This window comes from Notechis scutatus, chromosome 2, assembly GCF_049901735.1.
Source record: "Notechis scutatus isolate UNSWTSFEM ecotype Mainland chromosome 2, rNotScu1.2, whole genome shotgun sequence".
NCBI lineage: Eukaryota > Metazoa > Chordata > Lepidosauria > Squamata > Elapidae > Notechis > Notechis scutatus.
Window position 1 is genome coordinate 173,409,527 of NC_142010.1, and position 26,493 is coordinate 173,436,019.

Below are 26,493 nucleotides of genomic sequence, written 5' to 3' on the forward strand. Positions count from 1 at the left end.
TTACTCTTTACTCTTATCCAATTTCACTATTATTATTTTTCTCTATATTTATCCAATTTATAATTATCATCTATTTCTCTCTGACTTGGTTACCATTATTCTCATTCTATATTCCTGCAAGGTTTTATTAATTCTCCCACATACATAAACACACAAAACACAAAAATATAAAAGATCTTTTAGGAAAGTAACTTGGCCCCAGAAACCTCTCTCTACATGGACTTCAATTATATACATGCTCATCTTACATGCCATTACCTATTTTATTTACCATTCTATATCTTCTAAATTAGCTTCTCCACACATTTCACTCTTCTTAATTCTATCTTATTTAATTCATTTTAATTTAAGTCATTATATTTGTATCTTTTGTCCATTCTTTATTATCCATTTGTCTCATTCCCTATAGTAAAAAGTAAAAAGAGTTTCTCCTGAAATCACTAATCAGAGTATGATGCCTTTCTATCATCCCCCTAAATTAACATTTAAAATAACACCTAATACCCAATCTGATTCTGCTTGGTACATTCTATCTACTAATTTTTTAAAAAGAAAGATAATAAATCCAAAATGATTAAATACATTACTAAACATTTCAATATTTTAATCTCTTATTAACTCTTAAACCATTCTAATTTTCTATTTCTAATACAAATGCTACAGTACTATCTTATGTACCTTGCAGAATCTTTTTTTTAAAACAAATTATACATTACCCTTTGTCCCTAAAAAAAATTCCTCTTTTCCCATCTGGTTTCAAAACTTTGTGGCTTTTCTCCACCTTTTCCCTTTCTTTCTTCTCCCACCAGGCCTTTCTACCCCCCCTTCTCCTAGCCTCTGCCTTGTTAGCTTCCCTTCTCTGTTGTGTTCCTTTTTTCTTTTGTTTTCTAGCATTATATTGATTTTGCATCTTATTTTTCTCTTTCTTGGGTGTTTTTTTAAATCTTAAGTCCTTCATTTTCCTTCCTCTCTTTCTCCTCTCTTTCTTAATTAAATTTTGAGATTCATTAAAGATGGCTTCTTCTTCTTCTTCTTCTTCTTCTTCTTCTTCTTCTTCTTCTTCTTCTTCTTCTTCTTCTTCTTCTTCTTCTTCTTCTTCTTCTTCTTCTTCTTCTTCTTCTTCTTCCTCCTCCTCCTCCTCCTCCTCCTCCTCCTCCTCCTCCTCCTCCTCCTCCTCCATCTGTTGTTGTGTTTGTTGATAAATAGCAAGCGCCATTTCTAAAAAGAGAAAAGCTTCCTTTACAGCGTCTTTGCCCTCTCTTTTTGTTTGCTCATATTCTTTTCTCAGTTCCTCAACGGAAAAAGCCATTATAAATCTTTTCTTTTCTTTTTTCCTCTTCTTCTTACAACAACCAAGATGTTTCAAAAGTTAGAACAGTCCCAAAATCCCAAAGTCACCACTCAGTCCAAGCCAAAACAAAGTTCTCACTTTCTCTTCCTGGGGTAATATCAATCAAAAAAAGCGACCAAATCTGTATTTTAAAGCCTTATTACAATAAATTTCAGTCTTCAAATCCTTAAGGCATCTCCTCCAACAAGATCTTAATATATCTATATCTATATCTATATCTATATCTATATCTATATCCATATATATATATATATATATATATATATATATATATATATATATAGTCTATCTATATCATATCTATACTATCTATATCTATATCTATCCATATATATATATATATATATATATACTATATCTATATCTATATCTATATCTATCCTATCTACTATAATATATATATATATATATATATATATATATATATATATATATATATATATATATATATTCCTCCCTTCCACTTATCACAGAAGGCAAGTTTTAACTTTCTATAAAAAGACAAATTTCTCAATATCCATTTGTTGATTCCATAAGGAAGGAGAGTAAACTTTCCTTTCAGCACCTCAAAATTGCCGCTTATATTCTCTTCTGGAAAGTATCATTCAGAAAGCCATAATTTTCAGGATGTTAAATATGTCTTAAAGTCCTGGGTCAGCCAAGAAAAACTTTCACTTTAAAAAACTTTCTCCTCTTCCTCCTGCACATTCTTACCCAGCTGCCGGCTTCTTTGTGGCAGCCATTATGGACCGCCGCTGCACTGTCTTGAGAAAGGGGTTTTGCCGGCCGGGGAGGGGTCTGCAACACCCCAAACCCCTCTCCATATCCCCCTGTCTTCAGCCGCCCCTGCAGGGCAGCCTTAGCCTCCAAACCCGTCTGGATCGGAGGCACCAAAATGGCTAGCGCCGCAGGGATCGTGCGGTATCGCGAATCCCTGCCGCTAGCGAAGCCGACAAACCGGAAGTCCCGCCCTCATTTAAATTCTCAATGCATGTTATTTGGCAGGGAAAGTGTTTAGAATTGCAACATCTATCAATTCAAGTCAGCTTGATTAGATTAAAACACTTCCTTATCAACAGTTCTTAATAATTTTATAATATATTTTGAGAATATATTCCATCATCTGCAACATATACCTTTCTTATAAGAATATGAGGTGAAATGCATCATCTCTGAACAAAGAAAAAAAAAACTATTTGTGTTTGTTTTAATTTTATGACACTTTTAAAGACCAAGTTTGCCAGGTGGCCTGCAATACAGTAATCAGATAAAGTAAAGAGTAAACACGGTGCCTCAGATGCATTATCCTAAATTGGTAAAATAATAGATGGAAGAAGAATAATGAAATTCCCACAGTGGAATAATGGATTGTGAAAATGTCACAAATTTCAGAAACGTCAAAACCAACTTGCATGATTTGGTCAGAGAACAAACAAGACATACTGTCTTTAAAAGCCTTATACACTATACAGGCTTTTTGCTGAAGGAAGAAAAAAATGAATTGATTTATGGATTTGAAGACTAAGAAAGATGAGGACTCAATGAAGGGGTACTTAAGAGGGAGGAGGCAATAAGAATGCAATTATCTGTTAAAAAGAAGCTTGGAAAACATCTATATGCCTCTTTGGTTTTATTTTTCTTTTCTTGCACTTTTTGTCCCCCCCTTCCCTTTTTTCCCTTTGGTTTGTTTACATGAGATTTTTCAATAAATATACTTTTTTTAAAAAATGTTAAAATAATGGAACGATAATCGCAGCAGCATCTCAAGGAACTAAAATGGTAAAATAATAGAACAAGAACGGCAGCAGCATTTCAAGCAGCTAGGAAATTTCAAAGTAGCAAATAACATTTGGAAGAATAGCAAGAACATCTAAAACCTAGCCAGTGAAAATATGTGGAAGTATAAAAATGCGTTCTTCTGCTGGATATGTAACAAAGTTGGTGCGGACAGTGCTTACTGCCGCAAAGTTGGGATGTGTGTTCAACCGTGGTATGCACACTTTAAAGCAGGAGGATACTTGGTTCAGAGCTTCTGAAAATGACTTTCAGGTAACAGGTAAATTCCTATTACCTGAAAGTCATTTTCAAATGTGTGCATATTTAATCCATTAAAGCCACAGTCATTAAGTCTAGTGGTATCTTTAAGTTGCCTTTGCAAGTTCTCTTTTCATGTTCTCTGGGTGTCTTCTGATGGCGCCACCATTCTTTACTAGAATAGAATAGAATTCTTTATTGGCCAAGTGTGATTGGACACACAAGGAATTTGTCTTTGGTGCATAAATTCTCAGTGTACATAAAAGAAAAGATACATTCATCACGAATCATAAGGTACAACACTTAATGATACTCATAGGGTACAATCAGCAGTCAAATCATACTAGGAAACAGTCAATATAAATCGTAAGGATACAAGTGACAAAGGTACAGTCATATAGTCACAAGTGGGAGGGGATGGGTGATAAGGAGTGATAAGATTAATAGTAATAGTGCAGACTTTGTAAATAGGTGAACAGTGTTGAGGGAAATTATTAATTATAGCAACTGTTCTAATCATACCATTTTAGAATGAACCACATCTGCATTTCAACCTAGTAAAGTTTTTATAATAGAGATGAATGAGAACTAATTTGGAGTGGAGGGGAAAGGTCTTAAGCTACCTGGGTGACCTTGAGTCGGTCCCTCTTCTCAACCCTAGGAAGAAGGGAAGGGCAAACCACTTCCAAAAATCTTGCCAATAAAACTGGAAGAATTTGTCTTAAGTAGTTGCCAGGAGTCCAAACAGAAATAAAAATAAACAAAATGGAGAGGAACTTTTCCATAAGAATTTAAGAGCCCTGCCTATTCATTTCAGGATGGCCCTTACATCAGAGCCATCTTGTAAGATGAGGACCTAAGAGAAATATTGACACCTGTGAAGACTAACTTCTGTGAATCAGGGATCACCTGGTCTGATCAGGGATTAAAGAGTCTTATTAATACAGTGGTCTGAGTCTTCCTTCCAGACTAGAGCAGGGGTGTCAAACTCGCAACGGCACGTTGTCGTCACGTGACATATCACAACTTTTCTCTCCTTCGCTAAAATGGGTGGGTGTGGCCAGCACGTGACGCATCTGGCCCTCAGGCTGCAAATTTGACACTCCTGGACTAGAGGACATTATGGTGGCTCAGAGGTGGTCTTCAGCAGATTCTGACCAGTTCTGGAGAACCGGTAGTGGAAACTTTGAGAAGTTTGGAGAGCTGGCAAATCCCACCTCTGACTGGCCTCGCCCCCATCTATTCTCTGCCTCTCAAGTCTCAGCTGTTCGGCTGGGTCTTCTTTGGTTGCCCTGCATAGGAAAACAGAGCTGGAAAGCAGGTTAGCGGAGTGCGGAGAGAATGGGGATTTTACAGTATCCTTCCCCTGGAATGGAGTGGAAATGGAGATTTTGCAGTATTTCCCCCCTGATGTGGGGTGGGAATGGAGATTTTAGGGCATCCTTCCCCTGCCACACCTACCAAGCCACACCACACCCACCAAGCCCCGCTCACAGAACCGGTAGTAAAAAAAATTGAATCCCAAAACTCTGGTGGGAGCACAGAAAATGTATACAGGTGCCAAAGGAATGTTTTCCTCAAAATAACAGCAAGAGAATGCTATTCTGATGCTCAGGGTTTTAAAAAAAAAATCTGCCTTTATTATTTTTAAATAACTCAAGGTGGTGAACATACATAATATTCCTCTTCTTATTTTCCCTTCAATGACATCAACCCTGTAAATGGGTTTGGCTGAGAAAAGTCACAGGCCCAAGGTCACCCAGCCAGCTGTCATGCCTAAGGTATGGGACTAGAACTCACAGTCTCCTGGTTTCTAGGCCAGCACCCTAACCACCACACCAAACCAGCTCTTCCTTAGTATTAAGGGAGTCCCGAAGAAATCCTGAAACTGAGAGAGCTAGTTCTTAGAGGAGAAAGGGTCTTGAAATGGAAAATTCATGCCTTAAACAGCTTCTGAGGGTCACTGAAGTCTTTAATACTTCCTTGTACTTATGCTTAGGTGCAGCACAATCATCAAAAGCAGGTGGTAGAATTGGATCAGTTCCAAGACCAAATTGCTGATTTAAGAGACTGTCCCTCCCTGATATATTATATGCATCAGCTGCACAATTAATATGTCATTAGTTGCCTGCAAACTGCTCTAGGTAGATTCAGGTTGATGATCTTCAGATAATATTTCATGTACAAATTTATTCTTGCCCCTCCTTAACCATAGTGTAATAGTGATAAATAAGGGTTCCTGAAACTGAGATCTCCAGAGCAAATGCTACAAGGGAAAAAAAATGCATACAATACAAACTACCTTCCAACTTTGACTTGGAGTAGTCAGGCCGTTTGTCATTAAGAGATCATAAAGTTCATTTAACTGTTCTAATGAGATGTCTGTTTCAGGCAAATAATTCTTGATAACTCAGAAAGCCAACTCAGAAAGGTCAAACTGCCCAAGGAGCTGCTGACACAGTTCTACAGAGGAATTTTTGAGGCTGTCATCTGCACCTCTATAACTGTCTGGTTTGGTTCTGCAATCCGACAGGACAGACACAGATTTTAATGGATAATTAGGACTGCAGAAAAAACAATTACTACCAACCTGCCTTCCACTGAGGACCTGTATATTGCACGAGTCAAAAAGAGGGCTGTGAAAATATTTACAGACCCCTCACATCCTGGACATAAACTGTTTCAACTCCTTCTCTCAAAACGACGCTATAGAGCACTGCACACCACAACAACTAGACACAAGGACAGTTTTTTCCCAAACGCCATCACTCTGCTAAACAAATAATTCCCTCAAAACTGTCCAACTATTTACAAAGTCTGCACTATTACTATTAATCTTCTCATCACTCCTTATCACCCATTGCCTCCCATTTGTGACTGTATGACTGTAACTTTGTCACTTGTATCCTTACGATTTATATTGACTGTTTCCTAGTATAATTTGATTGCTTATTGTACCCTATGACTATCATTAAGTGTTGTACCTTATGATTCTTGACTCTTGACAAATGTATCTTTTCTTTTATGTATACTGAGCGCATTTGCACCAAGACAAATTTCTTGTGTGTCCAAACACACTTGTCCAATAAAGAATTCTATTCTAAAGAATTCTATTCTATTCTATTGATAGAAATTCATTCATCTGCCATTGCTGCTTAGTTTTATGTTCTAGGACTAACATTTAGGACAGGCAGAAAAGTTGCACAATGTAATGTGAAACATAAGCCATAGAATCTTAGTTTTCTTTATAAACTGCAGTCAAAACAACTAACCCATGTGATGTACAAACATTTCTGGAAAATCCTATTAAATTTTCAGAGACTATGAAAGTTGCTGGATGAGTGGAGAGCATCTCAATGGCTTGCATACATTCTTCACTTCCAATTAGTACAATCACAGGACCCAAAAGCAGACTAACAGATCTACTTATAAAACAGACATTATGCAGATCATACTTAGCATAAACACTGTAATTTGCCTTCAGCTTTTCTTATTGGATATGTGAGGTTTCCTTAGTAATTTTTTTTGGATTTTTTAATAACTCATTAAACTCAATAATGTTGGTAATGAAGCAAATAACAGAAACCACTTATTAGTAAGTATCTTAACCTATCGCATTTATTCATATAGAACCAATTCACATGCAGACCCCGAGTGGCTTAAAACTAACCAAGGGAATGGTCTACATGCATTTGGTAGCATATTCCGTTCAGAGCCCATATTGCTAAACAAGCCTTACCATAAATACTAGCTCACTTTTAGCAAGCATATCAGAATGCAGATTAAAAAGAATCGAGGCATCAATTGTGCTGCAATGGCCACCATCTTGACTTTTTTTGACCTCCCTTGCAGACACACCCAGTTTTCAATTAAAAAAGAAATCCTCAAATTGCACTGCTAATTCAGAGGGAATCCTGATAACTTTCCCTCGCTTACCTAAGAAAAATGCTCTCACTACTTACTGATGCTTGCGAATACTGATTACAAGCAGGTGCACGTTCTCTCAATTCATAAACTCCAACAGCCACAGATTGAGCCAAAATCCAGAAGCAAAATCCCCGTACAAGCAACTTCTCTATTCTAGGGGGAATCTCTCTCCCATTCTCTCTCAAATTGCTTGCGGGGTTAAGGGAGTTAGAATTCAACATAATCAGAGAGCGCTACTGTGTGGAAACCATTGTGCTATTTCTTTGGGGATTGCAAAATGCTTTAGCTGGTACTTGCTCAGAAGCTAGGCTTTTGCACCAAGTGTAGTAGCATACTCCAAGCTAGGATAGGATAGGATAACAGAATTGGTAGGGACCTTGGAGGTCTTCTACACCAACCCCGTGTTTAGGCAGAAAACCTATACCATTTTATACCGTATTATACCTATAACCAGACAAATGGTTGTCCAATCTCTTCTTTAAAACTTCCAGTGTTGGCTCATTCACAATTTCTGGAGGCATGTTGTTCCACTGATGAATTGTTCTAACTATCAGGACATTTCTCCTTAAACTCACAACTGCCTGGAGCAGGTTAAAAATGAGCATGAACTTGAATTTGTGTCTGTACGAAGAGATGTAACCCGGGATCAAGCTGCTTTCAAAAAAGATGTTTTATGTTTTCATGTTTTGTGTTTTGTTTGTTTATGTTTGTTTTTTTAAAAAAATCAATAGAATTTTTGGAAAAAAATAACAACTGCCTGGAGCAGGGAGGAAAGAGTAATTTTTTTAAAAAAAGAGAAAGTTTCACCTCGGTATTTCCTGATTACTCACCCTTCCCCTCCCACTTCCTCCCTAAGAGGTAATCTTGCGATTCCCCAGGCCGGAGAGAAGGAGGAAGCAAGCAAGCAAACAAACTCAGAAGTTTTTGAAAACTTTCTCCTCGTTAATCATTGGGATCTCTTGGCCAGGGAGAAGAGAGGGAAAGCTGGCCGCTTGGGTAACTTGGCATTAGAAGCACGTTTGGAATGGATCGCTTAGCCTAAACTGGGTGCGCCAGTTTTCCTAGAGACATATATTATTTGCGTTGCCTGTCGCTTCTTGGATGTGGTCTGCCTGTTTTAACCCACTGAAGCCTATCAAGTTCTGTACCTGTCAACAGTGGTGTCCCCCAGGGCATTGTTCTAGGACCAACTCTCTTCATACTCTACGTAAATGACCTCTGTGATCATATTAAGAGCAACTGCATTCTCTTCGCTGATGATGTAAAGCTATTCAACACCACAGACAATACTACTACTACCCTTCAAAAAGACCTTGACTATGTATCAGAATGGTCAAACAAATGGTCAAGCAACTTCAAATCTCAACAAATAAATGCTCTGTCCTACATATTGGCAAAAAAAATCAGAAAATAAAATACAAGCTGAATAGTCAAGATCTTGTTGATGATCCAAGCTCTGTAAAGGACCTTGGAGTACTCATCTCTAATGATCTAAGTGCTAGAGCCCACTGTAACTACATAGCCAAAAAGGCATTAAGAGTTGTTAACCTAATCCTACGTAGCTTTTTCTCTGGTAATATCATACTACTAATGAGAGCATACAAAACATTTGTTAGACCTATACTTGAATACAGCTCAACAGTCTGGAACCCGCATTACGTACCTAATATTAACACAGTTGAGAAAGTCCAGAAATATTTCACAAGAAGAGTTCTCCACTCCTCTACTCGTTGCAGAATACCTTATGCCACCAGACTTGAAATTCTAGACCTAGAAAACCTAGAACTACGCTGCTTTCGGTCCAACCTAAGTATAGTATATAAAATTATACATTGCAATGTTCTACCTGTCAATGAATACTTCAGCTTCAACCATAACAATACAAGAGCACACAATAGATACAAACTCAAGGTAAACCGCACCAAACTTGATTGCAGGAAATACGACTTCAGCAACAGAGTGATCTATGTCTGGAATACTCTACCTGACTCTGTGGTTTCCTCCCCAAACCCCAAAAACTTTAACCTTAGATGGTCTACTATTGACCTCACCCCTTTCCTAAGAGGTCTGTAGGGGGCGTGCATAAGCGCACCAACGTGCCTACTGTCCCTGTCCTATTGTTTCTTTTTTATTTTTTCTTATATGTATCCATTTCATGTATCCATAACTATATTTATACTTATACCTGTTATCTTATAATTGCTTGACAAATAAATAAACAAACAAACAAACAAATAAATAAATAAAACCTCAGCGCTGCTACCGTATCAAGGCACAGCTCGAGGTCAGGAGATGCGAAGGCAGGGGAAGGCCCAGTCATCGTTACATTATCTGTGACTTTCTTTTCATTGTTTCTCAGATCATCAATTCTCTTCTTTTCTTTGGTTCACTCACCTGATGGCAAACTATTTCTGAAGGGAAACACACATGCGCGCGCGCACACACACATACACACACACACGTACGCACACCTGAGTTCTGAACCATGTTCCCACCCTACTTTGTATACAGTGTGTGCCTTCAAGTCAGTGTTTGATTCTTGAGTGACTGGACAAGTCCTTGCAGTTTTCTTGGCAAGTTTTTTTTCCCCTCCAAAAGTGATTTGCCATTGCTTCTTTCCAAGAACTGAGAAGAAGTGACTTTTCTTAAGACAGGGGTCTCCAAACTTGGCAACTTTAAGACTTGTGGATTTCAACTCCCAGCTCTCTGAAGTCCCAGTAACAATAAGATTTGATTTCACAAGCTATGATGGCTGGAGAATTGTGGAGTTGAAGTCCACAAGTCTTAATGTTGCCAAGTTTGGAGACCTCTGGCCTAAGAAGTCAGGCAGCTGTCCTTGTGGCTAAAGCAAGACTCATGGTCTGTGGGGTTTTAGTGTGGTTCCTTATCCACTACACTAAACCATCTCTCACCCTGTGTGATTGCAGTCTTATTTGGGGAAGCCTGTTCTGGTTAAATAGAACCCTTGGGGATCATTTTTTGCTCTTGCAGTAAAGAAGTAATTCTTTTTAGCATTGCCAAGGTATACCTACCTGCTCTCATAGGATGGCACTGGTCCATGCCCTTGTCTACATGCTACCTTCCATGTAGAGCGGGACACTTTTAAAAATAGAACAACATCCCTCCTTAGAAAGGTGCTATTAAAAAACCAATTGGGAAAACATTTGAATCATCTTAGTTTGCTCTTCTCCCAGACCGCAAGATGATCATTGGTATTCATTATTATTGATTTTTTTGTTTTAAAAAAACCAATATCAATACAGCTCTTCTCATGAGGATAAGGTGGGGGAGAAGAGATTAACAAGAAGGATTCCAATGTAAAAGAAAGTTTTACGCAATTTAGACGTTCAGTGGTATTGGGCAATGCTGAAGGAAGGTAAGGGATGAATATGAGTGGGTCAGTGGTGGGATTCAAATATTTTTACCACTGGTTTCAGTGGGTGTGGCTTGGTGGGCGCACTTGGTGCGCGTGCACACACTTTGCGTGTGTGTGCCAAATGCGCCCTTTGCGCAGGTGCAGAGGTATTCTAACTCACCTCCTGTGAGCCTGCACTCTCCCGGTCACTTCAGCAGCTGCCGCGCAGCACTCAGCTGTGCCGCGCAAAGCAGCTGCACTTCAAATTCAGAGGATAAAAGTGAGTATGGGAGCCCAGGCGGGTGGGTGGGCCTAACAGCAGAGTGGCGGAGAGAAGCGGTTTGGTCTCCACTGCTTATCACCGCTACCGGCTCAGCAGAACCAGGCCGAACCGGTAGAATACTACCACTGGAGTGAGTGCTTCTTCATTGGAAGTTTTCAAGAAGAGTTTGGACAATCATTTGTTCGGAATGTACTTAGGGCAAGAGTGTCAAACTCGTGTTGTCACAGCCTTGTCATGTGACGTATCGGGACTTTTTGCCCTTTTGCCAAACTGGGCATGGGTGTGGCCAGCATGTGACTCATCCGGCCTGCGAGCCGTGAGTTTGACACCCCTGGTATAGGGTCTCCTGCTTAAGTAGGGGGTTGACTAGAATGGAGTCCCCAACTCCCAGACCACAGACCACTACCAGGCCGTGGCTTATTTGGAATTGGGCCACGTGAATGGATCAAGAGCAGTGGATCAGTGGGCACTCACAACAGGCGCGTTGGCCCGCCGCTTGTGAAAGTTGATGTGCATGTATGTGCACATTTGTGCCGTCCCACCATTCACGTGGCCCAGTTCCCTTCTTGCCCAGCCAGCGAGGCCACCAAGTCACAAAGGTTGGAGACCACTGGGCCAGAAGACTTGTTATTCTGTGTTCTGTGCTACTTGCTCTTCAACGGAGTACTGTCTGAGATATACTTGCCTAAAGTTTTGTGAATGGCCATTGGCAAGATAAATGTCTATTGCATTGGCTGTTGTTTCACTTATCTTTGATTTAACTATCATAATCCCAGATCTGCGCTAACTTAGGTCCCCCTTCCTTGTATTATTATTTCAAGAACTCATATGCATCTGATATCCTCAAAAACATTCATATTATATTAAATATTTACCAGTGCTATAAGACCTCTGAATACATCAAACAACCGTATGCTAAACATTTTTTTCCCTAAAGCATGGGACTAAAAGCTACTTCTTCCATTCCTATGGTCCAAAATATTGCAGTCCAAGAACTTGTTTTTCTAACCTTCTCATCTTCTGTAATAGGCAGTGTTATTTATAGATTGTCAATACCATTTAATCAGCCATGCCTGTACTTTATATTTATGACATGGATAATTCACATCAAAAGACCTATCCTTGTTCTTAGTCATGCTTTCCCCCCCTATTTATATTCATGCTGCCTTCCTCTTCTGGCCCAAGAGCAATTCAAGTTATATTTCAATACCAAAGGCTATGTTTGAGAAGGAAAGAAAAACAAGCAAATACTCAAACATCATAAAACGGTTTCTCTGTGCTATTTCTAGATAAGTAATACTATATCTGGCTAGGACGTTCTATGATAACTTTTTCCTCCTATCTACTATGGCTTTTTTTCCCTCATAGTAAATTATGCCTCCTTTTATGCATTCTTCTTGTGGGATTGAAGAAAAACTTCTGTTACTCTACAACTGTTGATTTTAGTCATTATTAATGAATGGAACTCCAATTTTATTGGTACACTAAAAGCTAGATTAGGAAATGTTTTTGAAAGCTGAAATGTGTTATTTAAGGCTCGTTTGTAGTAGCTTACACGTAGGCATTTGAGAGCCAGTTTGGTGTTCAGATTAGAAACGGAGGGATCATGAGTTCTAGTCCCGCCTTAGGCACAAAGCCAGCTGAGTGACCTTGAGCCAGTCACTTTCTTTCATCCCTAGGAAGGAAGGAATAACAAACCACTACTTTAAACAACAACAGCAAAAAAGGTAGGGTCTTGTCCAGTCAATTGTTGAGAATTAGACACAATTGAATGGAAGAAACAACAAAAAGAACAAGTGTGTATGCCTCCCATGTTATGCAAATGCTCATTAGAATCCGTTGATCAAATTCAGGATACAAACTATAGATTACCAACGAAAGGGCTGATAATACCTGCTTAATTAATTTGAAACAAAACCCCTTAGGCAATTGTTTCATACTTGAAGATCCCTAGCAGAATGGGATCTACAATGATTTAACTCACCAATGGTTAGCATTCAAGGTGAACTGTGCTAGTACACTTCCCAAGATGGCTGGGACTAGAAATAATTGATCTATAAAGAACCAAATTCCTCAAGCCAACTACTGTTAGACTGTTCTTGGGCTGATTGATCAGAGAATAAGTTTTAAGTCTTGATGTGGCACCTGATGCCTAGAAACATATCCTAGCAAGCCATCCAGGAAAAGAGTATCTTTATCTAAATCATTAAGGCCTATTTAGTTTATCTAATGAGGTCTCAATGAGCTGCTTGGCCACTTAGATACGACTGGTCTTTGGAATCTCATTGATTTCTGTATCAGCAACATTTCAAGAAAGTACCTTTGAAATACGCTTCCCATTTGCTGGGTGCAGCACTTGAAGCACATTTTAATCAGTGAAACTGAAAGTTTATGACACCCTACTTTTCTAAGCCTGTTTTGATTCTGAATTTGTTTTGTTACACGGATATGTAGCAGAGAACAAACAAGCCAACCCTGAATGTAGTTCCATGCATAATAGGTTTAATTTTAAGGGGAACTTCTATCATTGTGTAAATACCATTTTCTATTTTCTCCTACTATGCAACATTTTGCCCCTTCAAATCTTGTCTGCCTCTAACCTTTTAGGATGGATCTGGGGGTGGGGGGAGATGCAGGCTTAGGGGGAGGAGGAGGATTTGTCACTTCTTGAAGTAGTTGAATAAAAGTGGCCCCTTGAACTCGGAGATGGTCTGTGCTTGAAGCAGGGGGAGGATGTGCAATTCCGTTGATTCCCTCCCACTCTGAACTTGTACAAAAGCATAGGGAATGGCCTTGAAGTTCTCTTACCAGCAAGGAGGTTTATTACCAAGAAAACAATCAGACAAGTGTAGCTTAAGTCCATTCCAAGACACAAACTTGAGAAAATGCTTCCAACACTCCCTCCACACCCTATTTCAGATAAAGTGAGGGAGGAGGAAAACACATTCAGATTTGCAAAAGTTTCTGTTAACTCTAATCAATCTAATAAAATAAAGTTTAGATGTTTATGGCTTTGGCTTCTTAGTCTGGGACTGACAGAACTACTCACTTGTTTTGGCTAGCCATTAGCCAGCTTCCTTAGTATTAGAGTTCTGAGATGATCCTTAGAGCAATTATCTACAGGTAGTCCTCAACTTATGACCACAGTTGATCCCAAAGTTTCTGTTGCTGAACAAGGCTGCCTTCCCTTGTTAAGTGAGTTTTGCTCCATTTTACAACCTTCCAAACCACAATTGTTAAGTGAATCACTGCAGTTGTTAAGTTAGCAACACGGTTGTTAAGGGAATGTGGATTCCCCATTGACTCACTGAACAAGTGGTTGTAAGTCAAGGACTATCTGCATAGTGAGGTGGTTATGGCAGCTGATTGGGCATTCACTCCCAACATTCCCCATGGAGCAATGTTTGCACCAGGACTAATAGCAGAGGTTTCCAAACTTGGCAACTTTAAGACTTGTGGACTTCAACTCCCAGAATTCTCCAGCCAGCTATGCTGGCTGGAGAATTCTGGGAGTTAAAATCCACAAGTCTTAAAGTTGCTAAGTTTGGGGACTCTTGCTAATAGAACCACCCCCCAAAAAAATGTTCTGGGAGAGGCATACTTTAAGTACAATGAAGGGATTATTTTGAGTGGCAGAACAGAAAGGCAGTGGATGATGTATGTGGGGAAGGTGTGTTTAGTTTCAATTCATTGGCAATCCAGTCCAGTATCCAAACCAGCTGCTTTATTTTACCAAACGGAAGAGGCGGACCTGCATTCACTCTTCCCGTCCTAATATTCTAACTACTGAAAGATAGGATTTGATTTCACCCTTTAAAAAAAATAAAGCTTTGACTTTGGTCCAATGAAAGTAGATCGATTAAGTCCCAGTTGTTGTTGTTTTTGTTTGTTTATTATTTATTTTATTTTATCAAGCATGTATTAGATAACACGTATAAATATAAACATGATTAGGATTACATGAAATGGATACGAATAAAAGGGGACATTAGGACAGGAACAGTAGGCAGGTTGGTGCACTTATGCACGCCCCCTTACAGACCTCTTAGGAATGGGGTGAGGTCAACAGTAGACAGTCTGAGGTTAAAGTGTTTGGGATTAGTGGAGGAAACCACAGAGTCAGGTAGTGTATTCCAGACACAACCTGACTCTGAGTTTATAGCATTGCCTTTTACTCACTCCCATCTGGCTGCAAAAGCAGCAGATTGTCTTTAGCTGCTTCAGTTTTAATGTAATGTTTTCCCTCCTTCTCTGGACCCAGTTTTTGGTCATGGACATTCCCTATAGAATGTGTACATCAACAATGTGGTTTCTGATGCAGTCAAGGGCTGGAATCTGGCCAGGTATAGTTGGGCATTTTAAGACTGCCTTGCCTGTTTATTTTATTCTTCACATTTTGGCTTAGATAGCAGGATAGATAGCTAACACCTGGCTTCCACAGAAGCAACTGTCCATGTTATGCCTGGCCATTGTTTCCTGAAGTGCTTGTCATATCTTTCACAGTCTCCTCATATACATGGGTTTAGTGCGTTTTTGAAAGAGCACCAGACTGGCATTAAAAAACAAACACATAACTGGCATTTTGTACGGTGATGTTGATGCTTTGAATGCTCTCTTGATGCTATGAATAGCAATAGCATTTAGACTTATATACTACTTCACAGTGCTTTACAGCCCTCTCTAAGCATTTACAGAGTCACTATATTGCCCCCAACAATCTGGGTCCTCATTTTACCCACCTCGGAAGGATGGATGGCTGTGTCAACCTTGAGCCTGGTGGGATTTGAACTGCCAAATTGCAGGCAGCCGGAGTCAGCAGAAGTAGCCTGCAGTACTGCGTTCTAACCACTGCAGCATCGTGGCTCATACTAACTAGAACCATAGTCAAGAATAAGCCAGTTGACAAGGTCCAAGTATGGAATACTTCTGGCTTGTAACCTGTTACCCAGGCAACTTGAGAGATGGCCAAATCTGTCACTAAAAGCTCCTTCTGCACATAACAGAATAAAAGAGTTGAAAGGGACCTTGGAGGTCTTCTAGTCCACCCCCCTGCTCAAGCAGGAGACCCATGCCATTTCAGGCAATAGTTGCCCAATCTCTTTTTAAAAACCTCCAGTATTCGAGCCACAACCCACAACAAACCACCACATTGTCAGACCTTTTCATGTATCACAACTAGATACCTTATACTATTATCTTGTAACTGGCAAATCAATCACAATTGATCAAGTGGAGAAACCATATGTTGTTTTTCCTGCTTCAGGTGATACTCAGTGGGAAATAAAATGAAGGCAGGGAGATGTACCATTCATATTCCTATAAGGGCTGCACCTTGTAAGACAGGCCTTGTTAATGCAGCAGAATAATGCTTGACAATCACGACAGCAAATCATACGGTAGTGCGCTTTTCTTCCCTGACTGTAGGACTGGCGGATTGCACTGGAATGTGGCATCTGGTTGTGCCCTTGAACTATGGAATTCCTGGCACACTGAACATACCAACAGTTGCAACACTGTACAAATTTTCAAATCAAATCAAGTATTACAAAGACCAGCATAATAGGGAAGGTGGTAAACAAAGAATTAAAAAGGATAAAACACACACACACACAGACACACACACACACACACTTTTTTAAAATCTAAAAATTAAAAAAAAATATCTAAAAAGAGGTAAGAGTAGTAAATAGGTATAGGGGAGTATGGCAAATTAGACTGAGCACTGTGGAATGACAAACTAAGTGCTTGTTAAAACTGGTTTCTGGCACGGATCATCTGTGATGCATTTTAATTGCTGCTGTGCAGAACCTGGCAACCCTGTATGGTGTAGCAGGGCTGGTATCTGAAAGCAGCAGAGGGATATAAAGTTGTCCTGTGCGCCCTGGATATTTATGGAATAATAGTGACATGAAGCTAATAAGGATGTCTCTGTAATTACAGGAAATGGAGAAGTAAGTATATGTTCTATTATTTCAGTGTGTCCAGAATAACAAGGACAATGTCTCATTGGGTTGAGGAAATCTTCCTGTATCATCCTTCAAGGACAGCTCAGTCTGTTCTTCTCTGTTTTCTCTTATAGCCAAAGTCTGCCCAAAGGAAACCACTTCTTTAAACTACCCCTATTTCTCCTGCCAGCCTTTTGTCGAAAGCCAGTTTGTAATACCAGAGTTAAACCAACTATAGCTTAAACGGTAAATGAGCCTTGTCTCTTAATTGGTGCATCCATTCATGGTTCTGAATTCTGGCAACTGATCATTTTCTTCAATACCGGTGCTGGCCATTTAATTGCTTTTTATTTTTATTTTTTTGAGAATAACTGGTAATTGAGCTAAGGCTGAAAATACATCTTGGTTTAGAATACCAAAAGAAATAAATGCCAGACATAACTACCCAAGGAACAAAGAGTATCACATTGTTCTTTCTTTATTTTCCTTTCTTTGTTCAATGTTAGTCTTGCCCAAAATCACATTTACTATTTAATTAAATATTCACTTTTCGTTTCTATAGCAACCTTAAACACAGCACAGGGTCTTTCACAGTGTTTTAATATTGTGTGACTCAGAAGAACAAACTTGTGAAATCTCAATGGTGTTTAGAAAACTGGCTGTTTACAGGGCATGACAGGCAGAATAAAGGGGACAAAAAGGTCCCAGATGAACTTGTGATTTAGGAGGGGCCCAGAGGTGGGTATTCAGCAGGTTCTGACCAGTTCTGGAGAACCAGTAGCGGAAATTTTGAGTAGTTCAGAGAATCGGCAAATACCACCTCTGACTGGCTTCACCCCCATCTATTCTCTGCCTCTGATCAGCTGGGACTTCTTTTGTTGCCCTGCACAGGAGAATGGAGCTGGAAAGCAGGTTAGTGGGGTGGGGAGGGAATGGAGATATATAATTCGATACTATGCTATTGTTGATCCTGATTTTTTGAATGGCAGATGGAATTTGAGCCCTAGCTTTAAGAGGCTGCAGTTGTTGTGGAAAGGAGGTTAGTTAGTTGTAAGTAGAAGCAGCAGAAATGGTACTGAAACCCGAATGGCTACAAAAGTTGAAAATGTAGCAAAAAAGGAAATTCAAAGTCATAATTCAAGCCGATACATTTTCTTCTCAAAAATATTGCTCCTTTGGATAGAGTTAGGTCAAAACTTGGCAGGTCAAGGGTCCCTAGGAAAATCTATCAGGTGAAAGACATTACTTTGTAATCATAGAAAGCAGTGGGTTAACTGTTCAGGCCAGTTTGGGAAACTCATATGTTTGGACTCCACAAACTCATATTTACTTAGCTTTTAACTGTTGTTAGGTTTCTCTAATACAGGGCTGTCAAACTCCCGGCCTGTAGGCTGGATGCACCATGTGCTGGCCATGCCCATGCCTGGTTTAGCGAAGGGGGGAAAAGTCCCAATACTTCACGTGATGCAGCTGTGACTATGTGAGTTTGACACCCCTGCTCTAATAGGATTACTCCAGTTTAGCCATTGCTAAACTGGTGTCCTTTGAAAGTTTAAACTGGGTCTTAGAATTAGCCAGCTTTCCTGAGAATTCTGAGAATTGTAGTCCTAGAGCAGGGGTCCCCAAACTTGGCAACTTTAAGACTTGTGGACTTCAACTCCCAGAATTCTAGTCCACAAGTCTTAAAGTTGCCAAGTTTGGAGACCTCTGTCCTGGAGATTCGAGGCCAACGGATTGGAAAAAGCTGTTGCAAAGCTGTTGCGAAGGAAAACATAGTGTAATTAATTGACCACTAAATTTATGTAAACCCAGTGTGATTCATGGTTCAGTGTGCAGTGCAAACAACTGCCGTTGTAAAATAAAAATAACTGCTACCTTCCATCTGTCCTAATTTCCATTCATGTCTTTCTTGTACAGCTCCCAAATGCTCTTCTGAAGTCAACAGTTCAGGTGACATTGCAGCTTTAATATTGTTCATTCTTAAACAGTGACTGTGGGAACAGTTCAGAAATCCCATACTGCCCATCAAAAAATTAAATGAATTTATATCTTGGATCAGCAATTAGTTTTGCAGGAAAATGATCCTGAAAACAGCGGGGATTGGTGGGCAAAAGGGCCACTTTTATTTCCCCAAAGGCTCTGTTGCCAAATCCTATTGCAGAAGACAGAGTAAAGCAGTTAGTTTTCAATTTGAGGTGCAGTAGCTTCACAGCTTCTTCCCTCTTTTGACAGCAGTATGTATTCATTTAAAATGAGGCAAGCTGGTTTTGTTATGTTGGAAAATTTTGCTGAGTACAGTAAGTAAGTAAATCTAAGCTCCTACCCTAACAAATAATTCTACTGTAGTCTTGGTGGTAATTTGTTGATAGTTGTGAAATCGTGTCCAACTCATTGTGACCCCATGGACAATGTTCCTGCAGACCTTTACCTCTACCATCCTCCGGAGTCCATTTAAGCTCACGCCTACTACTCACGCCATCCAGCCACCTCATTCTCTGTCATTTCCTTCTATTGCCCTCAATTGTTCCCAGCATTAGGCTCTTCTCCAGTGAGTCTTTCCTTCACATTAGGTGGCCAAAGTATTTGAATTTCATCTTCGGGATCTGGCCTTCTAAAGAGCAGTCAGGGTTGATCTCCTCTAGGACTGACCGGTTTGATTGCCTTGCAGTCCAAGGGACTCACAGGAGCCTTCTCCAGCACTATAGTTCAAAGGCCTCAATTCTTTGGCGCTCAGCCTTTCTTATGGTCCAACTTTCACAGCCATACATTGCAACTGGGAAAACCATAGCCTTGACTATACACACTTTTGTTGGCAGCGTGGTGTCTCTGCTTTTTAGTATGCTGTCTCAATTTGCCATAGCTTTCCTCCCCAAGAGTAAGTGTCTTAATTTCTTGGCTGCAGTCCCCATCTGCAGTGATCTTGGAGCCCAGGAAAATGAAATCTGTCACTACCTCCATTTCTTCCCCATCTATTTGCCGGGAGGCAGAGAATAGATAGGGGCGGGGCCAGTCAGAGGTGGTATTTGCTGGTTCTCCGAACTACTCAAAATTTCCACTACCGGTTCTCCAGAACTGGTCAGAACCTGGTGAATAGCACCTCTGGACAAAACTTACAAACAAATGTCTCACTTAACATCAGAAATTGTGGTCTCAATTGTGGTTGTAAATTGAGGACTACCTGTAATTTACGCATCAACTTTACTGCTGGACATCTACTTCTTCTCTTTCTTAGCATTTTCCCAGCATAATGGACTTTTCAAGAGAGCTAATCTTTGCATCCTGTATCCAAAATATAATAATTTGAGTTTGACCATTTGTGTCTCAAATGAGAACTGTGGATTGGTTCATTTTTAAACCCATTTATCTATTTTCTATGGTATCTATTTTCTCAGCATCTATGGTAATCTCAGGCATCTTCTGGAATACCAACATTCTCAAGCAGCAATATTCTTTCTATCCTCTTTTTTCAAAGTCCAACTTTCACTTTCACGGAGTGTCACAGGAAAAATCATTGTTTGAGTGATTCTGAACTTTGCAGGAGGACCTGCTTTTAGGAAGGAACTCAGTAAAGAAAACGCCGATTCCAATTTGGCGCACAAAATATTTCAAAGATCTTCTTGTTCGAAGAATCTTAACATCCGGTGTTAGATTCTCATGGACAAAGTCTGTGCAGACAAATTTTAAATGACCTGATGGCACATAACCATCAGTGAAATTCAAAGACCAAGGGATTGACGATTACAGCTGCCAAGCCATTGAACGTCATATGATGAGGAATAGTTTCAAGGAGCACAATATAACTCTTTCTCTGTAGTTGCACAGAATCTTTGACTTCACTAATTTCAGGTCGCAAACAATGGGCTAATACAGGATTCAGGATTTATTCTGAGCCTTGGTTTTTTTTTTTTCAGTGCACGGGCTGTGTCTTGGAATGTACTCTTTGTAAGACTGGGGATTAGACAAGATATAATGAATGGTCTCAGATGACGGCTTAAAACTAGTCAAACCTGCTGGACTGCAGGTCTCCCCAGGCACTTTTGTTTTTGAAGGTCAGCTATATGTGACAAGTGACACTAGGGGGAAAAAAAGAGAGTTCGGTTTCTAAGTTCTACGCCAGTTTAAGCTTTGCTTTGGAACGATGCCAAGAAGAGAGTGTGCACACCAGTTTTGCCTTTGTTGTTTTTCCCAGGTGACCCCTTGCATTTAGTCCAAAAGGAACAGGAGAGGTGGGAAGGAACCAGGGGTGCCCAACCACTTATATAGAAAGGCTTTTTAGGGAACCCCTAAAAACATTAGATTAAATATCTATAGCAAGCCTCTGTGTGATCAGGAACTGGTCTTATCAGGGTTCTAAATCAGGAGAGACTTTAATCAACTCATCTAGTTGAAGACATTTACAAAAAAAAGCCCTGCAGGAGATTGTGCTCTTTGGGGTAGAAAGATCTATAAGGTCACGTAGAGGTGCATGATGTTAGTTCTGTCAGATTCTTTCAATCCATTATAGACAGCATTCTTGGCCGTGTCAGGTTCCTGTTACAGGAGGTTCCAAATATATATATAAAAAAAACTAACGTTGGGCAGTTTTGATTCGGACCGAGAGAAAGACCTTCCAAATGCTGATTAAATGTTGTAAGGTTTGAGCTTAAAGTGCTGATGATAGAACAGTGAACTTTGCAGTGCGCAAATTTGAGTTTTCATGCTTCTCTGTAAATAAAATAAACGCAAATATTACACAAGGGTGAGTAAGGTTCCAATGATCTTTTGTTAAAACCTAGGTCTGGAAAGATCTCCTAAAAAGGTCTTGTCAATCGGAGCAATTATAATGACTGTAGTAATAATGATGGATACATTTTCCTTTATCTCTTTGACATATAGAAATGGAAGAATCGAGCTTGGCATAAAATCAAACACATAAATCAGGGGGTGTCAAACTCGATTTCATTGAGGGCCACATCAGGGCTGTGTTTGACTTCATGGGGCTGGGTGGGCAGGCATGGCCAGCTCAACGTCACTCATGTTGCGGGCGCCTGTGGTGGGCTGGGGGGGATCCATTGTCTCCAGTGGAGGAAGACGAGACTAGGTAGACTGGCAAATCTTTGTCCTCCAGAGGAGCCTCCCCGTCTGTTGAGGTTAGCCGGCAGCAGGTGCAGATGGCTGAGGAGAGCGATGACTCTGATGAGGGGCCAGGACCATCAGGGAGTGGACTGCTGCCTTCAGGGATTGTGGGGGCTGGCAGCAGTGACAAGGAGGTTCCCGAGGAGCCTGTGCCAAGTACGCATGAGCACAGGATGATTCGTAGAAGAGAATAGCTGGAGCTGCACAGGCAACTCGGGAGTAAGGATGCAATGTAATGGTCCCTCCCTCCAGGGAATATAAGCCTGGTTTCAAAAGGATTTTGCTTTTGCAGAAAGCAAAAACGTTCTAAGGACTCAGCATTGTGTGTGGAGACTCCGGCTTATCTGAATAATTCTGTCAAGGCTTTTCTGGTTGGATTAATTGGCTGCAAGCCATCTTTTATCTATAAAAAAGTTATTTGTAGATTAAAGCTGAGAAGGTTTGAGTTGCTGCGTTTGTTTGAGATTTTCTTGCTGGTAACAGGGTTGGGTCAGAACACCGTCCCTCTAAGTGGTGCAAATGGATCTAGGGATTGCTTCTCCTGGGTCTGCTCTTTCTGGAGAGCTTAAATGACCTCTCTGCTAAAGGGTTTCACTTTATGAGCAAGAGTTGGCTGCTGATAGTTATCATTGCATTTTAACTATTTTAATTCCTCAAGGTGCTCTGGCATCCTGCCTGATTTGTAACTCCAGCTTGCAGGTCTTTTTAATCTAATGACTGGTTTTTAGAACAGCTTTTTGCAAGCAAAGAAGCTTTTTGTATTTTTGTACAGGTAATCCTTGACTTGCAACGGTTCATTTAGTGACCATTCAAAGTTACAGTGGCACTGAAAAAAAGTGACTTATGACCGTTTTTCACACTAACGGCCGTTGCAGCATCCCCACAGTCACGAGAAGCCAGGTGAGGAGAAGCGCCCCTTGACGTGGAGTGATGTCGAGTTGCCCACGCCCACCCAGTCACGTAGACATACCCACCCAGTCACTTGATCAATAAGCCATGCCCACCAAGCCACACCCACAGAACCGGTTGTTAAAAAATTTGAATCCCACCCCTGCTTCTAGTCCAACTTCCTACTCAGGCAGCAAACCCTATACCATTTCAGAGAAATGACTGTCCAATCTCTTCTTAAAAACCGCCAGTAATGGAGCACCCACAGCTTCTGGAGGCAAGTTGTTCCTCTGATTAATTGTTCTAACTGTCGGGAAATTTCTTCTTAGTTCTCGGTTGCTTCTCTCCTTGACTACTTCCCACCCATTGCTTCTTGTCCTACCTTCAGGTGTTTTGGAGTAGCCCCTGAGATACTGGAACCCTGCAATCAATCATCCCCAGTCCTTCTTTTCATTAAACTAGACATGCCCAATTCCTACAACTGCTCTTTGTATGTTTTAGCCTCCAGTCCAGTGGTGGGATTCAATATTTTTTACTACCGGTTCTGTGGGCGTGGCTTGGTGGGCGTGGCAGGGGAAGGATACTGTAAAATCTCCAGTCAGAGGTGGTATTTGCCGGTTCTCTGAACTACTCAAAATTTCCATGACCCGTTCTCCAGAACTGGTCAGAACCTGCTGAATATCACCTCTGCTCCAGTCCCCTAACCATCTTGGCACCCTTTCTGGAATCTCAATATGTTTTTTACATAGTGGCAACCAAAACTGGATGCAAAATTCCAAGTGTGGTCTTAACAAGCCTTTATAAAATGGCACTAACACTTCATATGATCTTGATTATATCCATCTGTTAATGCATCCTAGGATAGCATTGTCTTTTTTGATGGAAGCAGCACACTGCTGGCTCATATTTAAGTGATTGTCCACTAGGACTCCAAGATTCCCCTTGCAGTTACTACTATTGAGCCAGGTACTACCTATAATATACCTGTGCATTTGATTTTTCTTGCCTAAATGTAGAACCTAGCCTTTTTCACCACTGAATTTCATTTTTGTTAAATAGGCCCCAATGTTCATGTCTGCCAAAATCCTTCTGTATCTTGAGCCTATCTTCAGGACCGTTGGTTCTTCCTACCAGTTTGCTGTTGTCTGCAAATTTGGTGAATTCACCTTCTACCCCCTCAATCTAAATCAAAATTGATGAAAATATTGAAGAGGACTGGCCCTAAATCAGTGCCTTGGAGTACCCATTGCACACTTCCCTCCGTATAGACACAGTTCCATTAAGGACTACATGTGGAGCTTGGTTGCTCAGCCAGTTATGAATCCATCTGGTGATGATACACTCTCTAACCCACATTTTTCAATCTTATCAAATAGTAAGTCATGATCTACTTTATCAACTGCCTCCTGAAGTTAGTACTACAATACCTACTCACAGCATGGAAACAGAGCAAACAAGCAAATAAACAAAACAACTCCCCCTAAAAAAACACAGAGCAACCAGACCAAAGTGGCCGTTTTCACCCTCCTGGAGGCTCCAAGAAAGCCTCTGGAGCCCAGGGAGGGGAAAAATGCCACCCTCACCCCCACCGTGGTGCAGTAGGCCGACTAGGCCCTGCCCACCATGGCCATGCCCACCCAGCAACTGGGTAGAGAACCCTTTGCTAAAATTTTTGAAGCCCACCCCTGGGTATACCATGGATGTGTTAATTTGCACAGAGGCCCATGAAAAGAACCTGCCTTTACTTCAGAGGAAAAGCGGCGATGGCTGGTTATTTCTGTATCACTCTGTATCCTGGATTAGTGTGCTGGACATTAAGGTGACCAACCGTCTCTCCTTTAGGGAGGACAGTCCTCCTTTTGTAAGCTCTGTCCTCTCTCGAAAAGTGTCCTCCTACATGTCCTCCTTTTTGATATTTGAAGACTAATCTATAAGTCTCCGTATTGGATCGATGCCGATCCGATCCGTTGTGTGTGTGATGTGACGTATTTGTATTTGACGTGACGATTCGTCAAGGCTCGGTACAGTGTGGCAAGACGCGATTATGAGACGCATGTGCTCCACACAGGAGAATTGTTTTGAGAGAGTGCGCCGCACACAAGAGCGCACCATGCACAAGAGTGAGCCGTGCGCAAGTGGCTTCGTTTTTTTCCCTCCCATTTATTTGTGTCCTCCTTCTCATTGTAAAAAAGTTGGTCACCTTATGGACATGCCTTCTTTGAGGAGAGACGATTTCTGTGGTGTCTCCATGCTAGGAGTGATTGGGTGATGTAATCCCATGGATGGGGATGAGGTGGCAGAAGCAGATTGAAAGAGAGGCACCTGGAGCACCGACTGATTCCAGACGAACAGTAGGCACCTCTCAGCTAGTTCCACCACCTGTCAGCACACTTAAATGATTTCATTTATTTCTCTCCTAATGCATCCCACTACAGGAAAGCTGCACTGGACTGTCTCGATACCCAGTGCATGCTGTCTCTACTCTCCCCAACCCCCCCCCACCATTCCTTCTCCTCCTCATTTCTGACTGACTGTTATTTTGATTGCATGCTTTTTTAAAAAAAATCTGTTCTTCAGCGAGGCTCTCAGGACATACTGTGCAAATTCATCCAGCCTTCATTGAAAAGCATTGCTAACTTCAGCCCTTCTCACCCCAGTTCCAAAACTTCACTTGCAGTAGCAAGTGGTAAGCTTGCAGATGGTGAGATGTAACTGTTTTTCTCCAGAATTTTTGGGAACCAGGAAGAGGATCTGAAAGTGCTCTTGGCTGACGTCAAGAAAAGGAAATTGAATCCAGCACATTCTTTTTTTTTTTTTAAACAAACTTTATTAATTTTTTTAACACACACAAACAAAACATAGGATGTAGTAAAATAAAATATCTTTTCTAGAAGAAACAAATAAACCATCTTATTTGAAAAGAAGATAATTCCAAATTATCACACTTCTATATATATATTTATCTTATCTAATCAACTTCATATCTTTTCAAAACTTTTCTTTATTACTCCCTTTCCTTCTATTTAATCATATTTCTTCTGCCTTAAAAATATATACTCATTGAATATATTTTCATTAGTATTCTTCCACATCCTGTCAGACTTAAACAAACATTACACAAAACATAAATACACAAAACTTCTTTTTGGAAGGTGGCTTACCCTGAGTTAACTCTTTTTATACAGACATCAATCAAAATTTATACTCACTTAATATACTATCTCATATCTTATTTAGCATTCTCTAATTTTCCATATATTTTCTCTCTCCTACTCATTCTTTTAATTCTGTTTTAGTTATTCCATCTCAATTAAATAATTATATTTGCATCTTTGGTCCGTTTTCTTTCAGTCACCTACTTATCCTTTCTATCTAATACAATATGTCTCCTGTAAACCCAAATTGAAGTATGACAACTTTTTATCTTCCCCCTAAATAACACTTAAAATAAAGCATATTTTCCGTGCTGTTGAATCCAGCTCATTCTTATCTTTAAGTAATAGGGCTTGGCCCAAGAATCTGGCTCTTGCCAGCCCCTCCTTTGGGGAGAAACGGTGTGTATGTGTGTCTGCACAAACTGAATAGATTGACTATG

At 40.4% G+C, this 26,493-nt stretch overlaps 1 protein-coding gene and 1 long non-coding RNA gene across 3 annotated transcripts in view; one reads left to right on the top strand and one right to left on the bottom strand.

Annotated features, from left to right (window-relative positions):
• GNE (glucosamine (UDP-N-acetyl)-2-epimerase/N-acetylmannosamine kinase) overlaps positions 1–9,686 on the bottom strand; it is a 69,294-nt gene extending 59,608 nt beyond the window's left edge. Inside the window, exon 1 of the mRNA XM_087957417.1 lies at positions 9,576–9,686. Coding sequence (XP_087813543.1) covers positions 9,576–9,632 — 57 coding nt within the window. The 5' untranslated portion in view covers positions 9,633–9,686. The remainder of the gene's footprint in view (positions 1–9,575) is intronic.
• The window catches only part of LOC148132414 (uncharacterized), an 84,609-nt gene that overhangs the window by 16,394 nt on the left and 41,722 nt on the right, over positions 1–26,493 (top strand). The window lies entirely within an intron of this gene.